Consider the following 12764-nt stretch of genomic DNA (forward strand, 5'->3'; position numbering starts at 1 on the left):
GATTTAAGTTATTCAATTCGATTAAAATACAATGGAACATTTAAGGTACTGCAATTACCATTGCTTCAACAAGTGGCAATTGACAACGATTAGATTAATCTATTTGAAATGCTCGTATGCAATGCAAATCAACCCTACTATTTCAGAATTTCTAAAATTCAATAAACTTTTTTGGCACAAAGCTAATGATATTTAAGAAGAATAAAAAAAATTGATTTGTTTTTTTGTCCAAATTACATATGAAAAGAAGTATTCAGTAGACGATTTTATTCATTTAAAAGATTTAGAATTTCATATTGATCAATGATCTGTTACTGATTATGAATTGTGATAGTAACTGTTATCAATGAGAAATGAGGATCATCGTTTCGAGGCATATTCCTTCATGTTTTTTGTTGATTTCTCCTATTGACTTCAAAAAATGTCCCTTTCCTACCACTAATATCCTTTAAAATATGCAAATTTAATTTTTGTTTATGCCATACTAGCAATCACACAGACATTTCTATTGCTTCATATTGTTCGAATTTATTTTTTTTTTAAAAAAAAAAAAGCGTCATTTTGATAACTATACCAAAATATAAATTAACTTTAGCCAAAATTTTAACTTCCGGTCATTCGTTTTGACAAATTAATAATATTATGGTATTTCTCTTAAAATTTGGCCATAGTCTTAATTTGAAGCAAAATTTAAGCTTACATTTATGGATAATTATTCTGTAAGAATCAGTACCATCCATTAACTTTTTATGAATGCATATGTTATATGCGATTTTTTTGAAGGATAAATTTGATTGCCATTTGTAGTAAAAATAGGAATTAGATGCTTGTCACAGATCAACATCTAGAAATTATTGATTAGTCCTGATTCAGATCAAATCAATGACAGATACTTGAATTGAACCCTAAATTAGCTTATTTTTTGCTCATTTAGCTCAATTCTATTCAATTTATATGTAGCCTAATTTAACTTCAACTGATTTTAATTAGATTCAACCCACTATGTGATTTCATTTCATTTCAAACTCTCTTAATTATTTCAGCTCAATGAAATTCAATGGTTTATTCATTTGCTAATATTCTACTGCCTTGTAATATAACGAAACTTTAAAGAATTGTTCCCCATTTTACTATTTCACGTCACTTACGTCATTTATTTTCATCTTGATATTGGCGCAAAAGTATGCATTGCTTAAAATGTCTATTATTAATGGCGCAAATATGGTTTGGCTATACCCATGACTGCCAGAAATTACGTCGCATAAATCGAATACCATTAACAATCGGCGTCTTCTTGCCATATCAATACAAGCGGGTATTGGAACTTGCTGTTAATACCGCTCTGGAACATATTCACAATCAATCTTGTATTCTAAACGATTACTATTTGAATTTACACTTCAAGGATACTGAGGTTTTGCAATATTTTTCTCTATCAATTTTACTGATTTACCAACGTTATCATAATTCTTTTTACCAATGTTCAAACAATTTCCAATACAATTTCAATTTTAGATCAAAGGATATATTCATTAGGATAAATTTTTGAACTTAGTTGAGTTATTTTTGGAAAAATTCTAACTGATCATTCATAATTTTTGCTTCTTTCATCAATTTATAAAAGAATAAACAGAAAATATTTTCAGAAGTTTCAGAAGTAAATCAGTATTATGTAACAACAAATTGCATTAATCAATTTAATTATTTTATTTTTGAATTTTGTTTCAAAAATTTATTAGAATGAATGAAAATGCTCGCACATTTCAACTAAATGGAAATTACAAACAATAAAAAATTTAGTTTTCGAGAAGTAGTAATAAATTAGTTGAATTTATTTATTTCTCTCTCAGGAATTTCAATCTTCAATGATAAATTCAATTTGTCAGCAAGAAAATAGATTTTTGAAATATTAAAAGGTTTATGATGTAATGAAGCCTAAAAGTTAAAATTTTAATTTGGTACTTTTTTCTCAAGAAATCACTGTATCTCGAGACATTCCTTTTTATCTTGCTTGAAAAGTTGCGGAAATGAAATCTTTTTTTTTGTGAGTTTTAGAAATTCCCAAAATTCATACTGTAAGTTAACTTTCAATCTTATAAGTTATTCCTAGGTCAATCACCTATTTTCTAATGCATCTATACTGAAATTCCATAGATTGTAGTGCAAAACATCATTTGGAATGAAAGCACTGTTCGAGCTGATGAATGCACATCCACGACCTTTTGCACTTTTTGGTGATGCATGCACGAATGTTAACGAAGTTGTTGCTATGGCATCTAAGTATTGGCATATTTTACATTTGTCATATGCTGAAATACATGCAAAATTTGCCACCGCGGATGCTCAGGCGGTTCGATTTTAGCAATTTATGAATAAATGTTCAACCAAGAAAATGCTGAATAGCAATCTGAAACCGTTACCATCATATCATTCTTATCAATCAATCATCTAACAAAATCAGTACTGACCTGCCATTAAGCACGAAATCAACTGTGACACATGCACGAACATCAATCCAATTTATTAACAAAACTACAAATTTAATAGAGTAAAGGTCAAAGTGATTGAGAGAAATTCTAAATGAAATTGAAATTACAGAATTCTGTAAAAATAAGAATTTCATGCAAAGAAAAGCATGTTATCTTCTACTTGAAAAATACAATGATTATAGAAGTAAACCCAACAACTACTTATCCTTTGTTGCCGCTAAACAGATTTATTTTGGTTATTCGATGGTCATTTTAATGATAATTTTATCAGGGTATTAGTGAGATGCTAATTATTTTTACTGATAACACTGCTATTACTGGAGAAAATATGATGGTATCACAAGACATCATTATAAACAAATCCAATTTAGTTTAATATTTCAACTACTTGAAGTTAAGAGAGAAATTTACATTACCAATTGAAGCGTTACGGTAGAGAGTTGAAAGTATATCAAGAATATTTCCAGTCAAAAAATTGACTTCAGGAGATTCCTAAAATCTACTTTTGGTGCAAATAATGATGAAATAGATTTTTGAAGTAAAAGCATTAAAGATTAGCAATATTCTCGTTGACAATGAATTTCTTTTGAATCTTTTAATGTATATCTAAAATAATAGGAGACAGGGAAAATCTATGTTAAATAGAGTTTTTTAGAATATTATTTTTGGCTTTTGCTTATTAGGAGAAGAAGCCATAATGGCATGCAATGACTAATCATTTAGGACGACTTCGTATTGTTATATTGAAATTTTAGATGTATCCAACATTTTTTCGTATGGTGCCCGGATATCAGAATTCAAATTTAGCACGATGTCATCTAATTTATCAATTTAATTGGACTCGTGTTGGTACACTGAAACAAAGCGATGATCCACGTTTTGCACTAGTAAGTGAAAATAGCAAAGATTTAATGGAAGAATGACAACTTAATGAATTCACAGTTGTCGAAACTTGCCGAATTTAATTCAAAATTTGCTCTGTCTTGAAGGAGGAATAATTGAAACTATCAAATTTTAACGATATAATTTACAAATGGAAGAAATGAATGGACAACCAATCAAATCAAAGTTTTAAATTTTGCAAATAATATTTATTAATTGGCTAAGAGTATCAGAGTAAGAAGTCTATTCTGATAGCTCTTTTTCATTTTTTTTTAAAGCTTTTTTTTATCCTTTAAAAATCTCCAATGTCATCCCAATCTCATATGCACAACAACATTCCAAGCATTAAATTACAATCTCTTTCCTGTTTAAAAATCTTCGATCTGTTTATCATTTACTTTAAAGCCACATGAATCACTAACAACACGACTGGAACACGGATTTGGTGTTCGAGTGATATATACTGCTGGTATCACACATGATGAAATTCAAAATATCGGTTATGAACTTAATGAATTAAAGGTTTTAATTTTTGTCCACAATCATTTATCGAGGTTAAAATTAAGTCTACAAATTGAAAATGAATTAGTTACTGGATAATAATGATTAGGATAATCTTGAGATATTGAATTAACAATGCTAAAATATCGGAAATAGCCTGTAATCAGAAAAGATGACATTTTCATACGACTTTTGCTAATTATCATTTGAATGAAAATGTTGGAACTTTAACGTTTCACTATTCAGAAACGTGACGCTCGAATTTTCATCGGTGATTTTGAGGAATCATTAGCTGTACGAATATTATGTGAAGCTTACCAAAATGGTATTTATGGTGAAAATTATGCATGGATTCTACCTGGCTATCATAAAAGTAAGTCTTTTGATCAGTCTAGAGGTCAAGAAGTATCGCCATACATTTGTATCTAATTCGGCGAATGAAAATGTCAACATCTTGAAAACATGTCTATAAAGACTTGGTCATCATGTTAATTGCGAGGATTGTTGTGTTTATATTTTCTTTATAAATTCCTATGCAATTTATAAAAATCAATAGTTGACACCGAAAAAAAAGGTGCAAAATAAATGAACCAATTCATTCATTGGGCAAACAACCAGTGTTTATTATTTCTTTTTGTATTTATTTTGTACAAAAAAAGATCTTTTCATGGTAAACTCTTGTCCAGTTAATAAGGTAACATAGGAAAGCTAAGAAGCCATTTTCCATTCAATGGATGGATCAGATCCGGAAACAAACATCCAATTACGAGCTTTTTAACAGCAACAACGACAATATGTGCTTTGAGAGCTAGAATTACCGCGGTTGCTGGCATTAGACTTATTCTCTCATAGATCCTCATTCACAGGTTTAAATTGTACCCATTCCAAACGGATACGTTTCCCAAGAAATTGATATCGGTAAAGTAGATAGTCTTCCTTCAATTTCATGTCTTTATTGCAATTTGAACCGAGAGTTTTTGGTACGACATTGACGCTTTGTCACGTCCAACGTTAATTATATTACTCAACTAAAAACTGTACTGTACTGAATTCTGAATACAAATGCTATTCTGATCGTTGTAAGTTGTGTCATAGTTCGGAAGTGAAATGTTAAATATAAGAAAAATTGATGTTTAGATGATTGGTGGCATAATGTATCCGGGGTCAATTGTACAGTAGAAGAGCTAGCGCAAGTAATCGAAGGTCATTTTGCAGTAGAATTTTCACCATATTCGCAAAGGCTTGCTCGACTTACCATTGCCAATAAAGTTAGTTCATTTTAGATTATTAGATAAGTATTTGTTACTTAGATATGCCGAATCCAACAGTTTAGCAAATATTGGATACATAAATTCGTTAATTAAATCAATCTTTCACATAAATAAATCAATAAACATCATTGGATTAGAAATTTCCAACTAACTAAAGTTTATAAATGTATCATAGTGCCTGTCTGTAACTACTCTTAAATTAAACGAATTAATTGCTGAGACGAGTAAAACGTATGATTCAGACGGTATCAGCAATTCGGACGGAGCTTGATGCTAGAGAAGGTTCATCACCGGAAAGTGTTTTCAAAGGATATGTGTACGATGGCCTCTGGACACTTGCTTTGGCTATTGAACATGTAGCAGAACTTCATCAACAACGTGAAGGAATTACTTGGATGCCAAACGTGAGCGATACAAAGGAGTGGACTAAATTCAGTGCCGAATTACTTCAAGCTATCAGCAGAACTTCATTTATTGGTGTCACTGTAAGTACATAAGTACTTTCCCCCAAACTTACAAACAATTATTGACCGTTGTCCACTTTATTCTTTGATTACATCACCAATAGATGACCAAATTCCTTTTTTATGATCATATCAATTTATTATTTGTTTGCATTACTTTGATTATAAGCAAGTTAAAGTTTTTTGTATGAATGTATACGTATCATTTCAATGACGTCAGATTATAAATGTTCACATCTTCATGTTAAATAATTTTTAATAAGGATGGAATTGAAATTTGCATTTCGTTTTTTGCTATTATTAATATTCGATTTGTAATTTCAGGGACCAGTTCAATTTGAAAATAATGAACGACTTGGATTAGTTGAAATTTTGCAATGGAGAAATGGTTCGTATCTAATTGCTGGCATATATGATGGTACAGAAGCTGTCCTTGTCCTCAATCCTGCTCTTAAAGGTAAAAAGAACATTTGTTATTTAGTTGAATGGCTAGCTATTACAATTTTTTGATGTTTTGCTAGCATTAAAGGAGTTGTCAAAGTTTTGACCAAAAAAAAAATGAAAGCAAGTTTTAGGCTTTAAATGAACTTAAGAGCATCTTTGATTGTAATTTATGTAAAACTTTTAGATTGGATACCACCATTAGATGCAACAATTGTTGTACGTGAACGTCAATATATATCATTCGTATTACTCATTCTTCTCTCATTACTTGCCACTATCGGTGTAGCAGTAGCAGTTTTCTTCCTTATCATTAATATCAGATATCAAAACCATCGGTAAGTCAAATATATAAGACGTGATAAGAAAGTGTGATAAGAAAGAAAACGTGATTATATAAGACATGATAAGAAAACGTTATTTCATTCATTTCAATCCTTATTATTAAGTATTATAACTTTTAAAATGAACAAAAATTCAAATGTATAAAATCATTTGAAAATATTTTAGCACAAAATTAGGAATTTGAATGAATCTTATGTTGCTCATATATGTTTATTTCATAAAAGTTATCGTTTAACATGCAGTACTACGTTGCATGTCATGCATGCTACGAATGATTTTAGTATCTTTTGATTTTCTTTTTATAGGTATATTAAGATGTCATCACCAAATATGAACAATTTAATCATAGCAGGTTCCATTTGCACTTATATCAGTGTAATCCTCCTTGGTTTCGATACACGTTTCGTTTCACCGGATACTTTTGTTACACTCTGTTATGTATGTTAATTACTTTTTTATTCAATTCATTACAATTTAGCAGTGATAAGTGATTCAATACTGATAAATAGAATTTAACACTGATAGGTAGAATTATCCTACAGATGTGAACAACACTTCTCGCCATACTTTTCAGAATAAACTTAAATTTAAAAATTCTTTGATTTGGTCTCTTTAATTTTGTTTGAAGGGAAAAATATGCATGCATCAAAAAACATCGCGACAAACCGATCTTTCTCCTCTATCCATTTTTCTTCTTGTTACTTTTTAAAAAATTAAAATGAGAAAATGTCTTGCAAGCATATTTTTTTTCTTTTTTTGTTTACTAGAAATCTTCTTTCCGTGGGCAAAATTTACCTGATAGCAAGAATAATTACATTCCAGGTAAAAACATGGGTACTAAGCCTTGGTTTCACTCTAGCATTTGGATCGATGTTCTCAAAAACTTGGCGAGTTCATTTAATTTTTAAAAATATTCGAATGAACAAGAAAGCAATCAAAGATTACAAATTATTCATACTGGTCGGCTTCATTGTTCTCGTTGATTTAATTTCATTAACCTTATGGGCTCGCATTTCACCTTTCACATTTCACGTCAACCAATTAGCTATATTTGTAAGTTATTATCTTCTCTCTTACTCAACCAACTTTAGCTTCCTAATTTCACAAGTAAAATTCTATCTAACCAACTTAACAAAATTTAATTTAATTGATTTAAAAATTAAATTTAATGGTGAATTCCTTCGACATCGTCATTAAACTTTGACAAAATAAGCACAATGCATTGCCATATAAATTAATCCAAGCAATTTTGCTGAAATTGAAATTGAAGTAAAAAGATAAAATTGAATTGATAAAATCGATAACATTGATGAGAAAAATAAAAAACTAATAAAACAAAATTGATGAAATTGAAATTATCCACCTATAATAATACACATCTGTTGCAGTATTCAGATAACAAAATGATAGCACCAGAAATCGAACATTGTCAAAGTGATAATAGCGTTATTTTTGAAGCTATCATATTGGGTATCAAAGGCCTTCTTATGGTTAATCTTCCAGTTACTTTCCTCAGTTCATTTCTTTCCATTATATTTTATTATCATTAATTTGAAATAAGTAATCTTCTAATGAATTCTAATTTCTAGCTACTTGGCTGTTTTCTTGCTTGGGAAACGAGACGTGTAAATGTCCCAGCATTAAACGACAGTAAATATATAGGAATGTCTGTTTATAGTGTTGTCGTAACATGTTTACTTGGTCTTCCACTTGTATACATATTGAAGGTAAAATTTGTCGTAAATTGATGAATTGATTGATCATGTCAAATCACGTTGTTTTTCATGTTTTGAAATTATAGCAATTTTGGTAACACAGTGATAATTGATTCTATCACTGATAAAGATATTTTTTTCTTCATCAAAACTTCATTTTAGGATCGAATAAATGAAGCGCATATATTGGGAAGTCTTTTTATTATATTTTGTACAACTCTAATTCTTTGCCTTGTTTTTGTCCCAAAGGTAAATTGAAATTTTTTTTAAAATAATGTTTTCCGTAGTAGTTTTTTTTGATCCGCTTGAAAAAAGTTTTAATTCGAAGCTTGGAGTTAGATTAATTCATTCCCGAATTTAATTTTCTATTTGGGATTCTGAGGACTGATGTGATATTGATTTCGACACTGAATTATTCATTAGTTTAATTTAGTTCAAACGTTCTTGAGTAAAGCCATCTTTTGTTAGTGAAATCGCAAGCAAATGGAATTCATTAACAGCGACATTTAAGTTTACAACAATATTTACATTTCCGATTGTGGAACTTTTTCGAAATCCTCAAGGCACTGAGTTACGTTATCGACGTGGTTTAGTGAAATCTTCTCTTAGACGATCGGAATCACAACGAGATTCACAATACAAAGAGTAAGTTACTGAAACGTTGATAGAAAATCCAATTTCTCTTTAAACACTACCAAATTCTGTTATCGATAGCAAGATCAACTAACAACTTCGTTGATATTTATCATTCGGTCTTTTCAAAAAAGCGCTGATAATACGCTTACAATGCAATTGCAGTTTCGGACTTCTATCCACAATTGTAAATTGGACCAACTTAACTTTTTTCTTTTGTTTTTCAATCAGTGAAACAAATACTTTTAGTCGAGAGCACTTGCAACGTTTGGAAGAAGAGAACATATTGTTACATCGATATTTACTTCAGGTAAGTGCATCTGACAAAATATGTCAAAAACTTATCATTGAAGAATTGGGGCAGTTAGGTTCCTTCATATTTCATCACTGCTATTACTACTTTTACAGTACTTCCTCTCTTATTATATATCAACTGTTTGAAGGAAAATTTGCTTTATGAAATTTCATCCCTTTGACTCTCTTCATATCATTTCGGCGGTTATTTAAACATTGGCGCGGAAATGTCTTTTGTGGTAGGAGAGTGGAATTTTCAGAAAGTATGGGTTTTAGTGAAACTAAAACTCAGTGATATATATATTTTTTTAGAAGACTAGTATACTGTGGGAGTTGAAAGAGCAGTTAAGACAACTTGGAGAGCAAGAGGATGACATAGTTACGCCGCCAAGTGACAAGAGTTAATTGGGGATTTAAACTGGTTTAAATTTGATTTTCTCATTAACATACGAAGATTTATTGCTATTACACTCATGAAAATTTCTTTCTAAACTTGAGAATCCAATGCAAGAAAAAATAGTTTTAATGTTACTAAAAGACAAAAGGGTTGACGATAAATTGTTTTTCAGGTTGAAAATTTGCCATCCACTTTATTATCAATATCATTACGGGTATTAATTCAAAGAAATATAATGAAGTATTGTCTTCATCTGAGTTATCAAAGGATGCATTTTACAATAAAGTTTTCTTTTATGCATAAAATAATGATTCTAAGACTCTATCTATTCTGTCTACAAGGGGGTCATGTGCCATTTCATCAATTTTGTCACAGTAAGTCAATATCTGTTTTCTCGATGAATGAAGTAAATACCAGGAAAATAAAATTATAACACATAATTAGAATGTATTAGAAGTTAGAAATTGTATCAGCCAAATCAACTGACATTTTTTTAATGCAAATTTCGTATGAGCAGCACAAAACCAAACAATTAATACTAGACTATTAAATAACTATTGATTAATACTATTAGCTGACTGTTAACTAATACTAAGCCAGGTCAGACTACTAATTAATACTGAACAATTAAAATGAGAATGGTTCAAACAGGTGACTTCTAATGGATTATTATGATGTGCAAAATGTGTGCATTGCAATTTGCATTTTAATGCTGCATTATTTCATACTCGTTGTGTTTCCTGATTTGCTCATTTGAATGAAACATATCAACAGTTGTCTTATTTATTAGTTTTAATGCAATTTGTTCGAACTTTATTTTCTTCTCATTTTCTTATCAAAAAAAAAAAGAAAAAATGAAAAAGAAAGTGAGGTAATGCGCCATTGGCATATTGTAACAATTTCGAAGGGAACAAAAAAATAAGAGGAGAAATGACGTAGAGATGAGAGCGGTTGATGGTTAATAGCGCTTAACAATATATTGACATTTTCATTTAGCTATAGTAATATCAAAAGTAGTGCTGAACAACAACAAAATATTACAACGATTTTTTCTTGGAAATATCCTAGAAAGAAAAAAAAAGAAACAAAAAGATCGAAATTTCATCGATTCTTTGGGGAATGTAAAAAAATTTGAAATTTAACTGAAAAATTAAGAATTGAACGCAAAATTGTGCAATATGTTAAACAATAGTAAATTGCACAATTTTAATGAATACATAACAATTAGCATACTATCCAAATAACTGAGAATTGTAGGTCAATAAAATCATAGTGAAATAGATTCAAATCTAAAAACTGTAATCAATAATTGAGTTGAGATAAATTTTAAAATAAACAAAAAAAACTAAAAAATTTCTATTCTTAATAAATAGTAAAATGTTGTCAGAATTTACTAAACTATGATAATTTTCTATTTGATATGGCAAACGAACACTGAAATTAATTTTAAAAAGATCGCAAAATACGCTTATTTCCAAATTTTTTTCCAAGCACATAAAAAAAACTATTAACAGATATTCAATGCTGAAACGAATATTTGGTATTTTAGCCTGACTCACTAAATTTAATATTTCAAAAATTTCCATTTTATTTTTTTAGATTTCAGTTAGCACCATTTATTTAATTATTTTTGAATGACCGGATTTAATTTGCTTGCATTTCTGGTTACTTCTCTTATGAAACTTTTTAAATCTTTGATCATTCGTAACTTATTAAATTACTGCTGTTTTCGTTGCGATACATAAGAGCTCTTTCATCTAGCATCCGATAAATAAAATCTGATTTGATTATTTGAAGAGTTTTTGATGGGTCAATTAATAAAAGGCACTTAATTTCATTGGAAGTTTTATCTGAGAGTAAATTATAAATGGATTTCAACGATTTAACTTTGTTTCAAAATTAAAATTGATCTTAAATTTTTGTCGTCAAAAAAAAATTGTTGAAAAAAAATTGATTTCAATATCATTGAATTTCAGTTATAAAGTTGGCTTTTCAATTTCCTATCCAATCTAACTTACTTTCAAGTATCGGCTCTCAATTCAGGCCATACTTCTTCAATTTGAAGCTTGACGATTAACAATTTTGCAGCGAATACATAAATTAGCTTTGATGGAAAGGAAAGAATTTTAATATCCCTTCAAAAAATCATTATCTGCTCATTTTAATGCGAAGAACGAAGTAAGTTCAAATTAAAAATTCAAATGTCAAGGAATTTAAAGCTTAAAAATCAGGAAGAACGGAAATACTGCCTAATGCTACATTGCTAAGAAGGAATTATAGTTGAAAGTATGTAGACATAGATCTTTTGGGATCTACTAAATATGCAAAGAAATATGGTTAAGATATCCCGTGGAACGAGAATTCTTGTAAACCAGAAAGAGTCTTCAATATGTTTTGTTTCGATCTGAAGAATAAAGAAAATTGGTAATAGTAAAGAAAATAGTACCAAGTTTTCCGCATTTGATGAATAATTTGTCAAGAGGATATGAAAGATTTAATCCTGGTCACTAATCAATCACAGCAAAAGAAGCTGTCAACGTTGCTTATCAATGTAATTGACAACAGGTGGACATTTCATTTGAATGAATTGATAATGCATCATTTGTCAGTTCTCAGCAATAGTTCCAACAAAATATGCAATTATCTAACTTCCAAACATGTGACAGATCTAAAATCGCATTCTTTCGAAACTTTATGATGCCACTCTTTCACGTTTTCCTTCTTATCTCTCATTTCCTTACCTATTTTTTCCAAATTAAACTTATCACTGATGGATAAGACTGAAACGGCTAAGAATTTTCCTGACTAATCCATTATAGTAGTACTGGAACCAGTGAATATCACGTAGATGATAATAATGTCTAAGACAATTCCACTTCCCAAAGAGAAAAAAAAGTTTTATATCCGTTATTCCACACCAATCACTCAATCACAAATTGATTTTACAATTTTCTTTAATTAATCAATTCATGAATAGCTCCATTTGATTTATTTTGCATAAATTAATTTAGAAAAAGGAAGATTTCAAAAGAGGTAAGACACGGCATCAAATATTTATTCTTTCAAGTTAGCTTTAAGTTTAGGTCTTTCTTTTAAGTTTTTTTTCATTTCTTTTTTCTTTAAGTTTAAGTTTGTTGAAACCTGCTTTTTACCTTGAATTTTATTAAAACCATTTGAAAAACTTAAACCGAAGCTATTAATGAATCAATGATTTTCACTAGTGACTCCCTTTTATTTCGATATTCCATTACTTAGTACATGGTATCGATAGGACTGTCGGGAAACCTGGAACCACTTTCCACATTTTAGCGGTGACTCAGCTTTGACATTGA

General features: G+C 29.6%; 1 protein-coding gene across 1 annotated transcript; it reads left to right on the forward strand.

The window, feature by feature from the left end:
- Window positions 1–1210: 1210 nt before the first annotated feature.
- On the forward strand, window positions 1211–9440 carry LOAG_07586 (metabotropic GABA-B receptor subtype 2; the record flags this gene model as incomplete). The annotated part of the gene is made up of 17 exons (XM_003143121.1): window positions 1211–1414; window positions 2162–2350; window positions 3245–3376; window positions 3777–3893; window positions 4119–4245; window positions 5010–5140; window positions 5386–5628; window positions 5932–6064; window positions 6236–6386; window positions 6699–6831; window positions 7216–7446; window positions 7782–7883; window positions 7983–8120; window positions 8271–8357; window positions 8620–8753; window positions 8991–9051; window positions 9348–9440. The coding sequence occupies 17 exons, from the start codon at window positions 1211–1213 to the stop codon at window positions 9438–9440; spliced, it is 2406 nt and encodes an 801-aa protein (XP_003143169.1).
- Between the last annotated feature and the right edge of the window lie 3324 nt (window positions 9441–12764).

The sequence above is a fragment of the Loa loa genome (genome assembly GCF_000183805.2).
Source record: "Loa loa unplaced genomic scaffold supercont3.14, whole genome shotgun sequence".
Classification (NCBI taxonomy): domain Eukaryota; kingdom Metazoa; phylum Nematoda; class Chromadorea; order Rhabditida; family Onchocercidae; genus Loa; species Loa loa.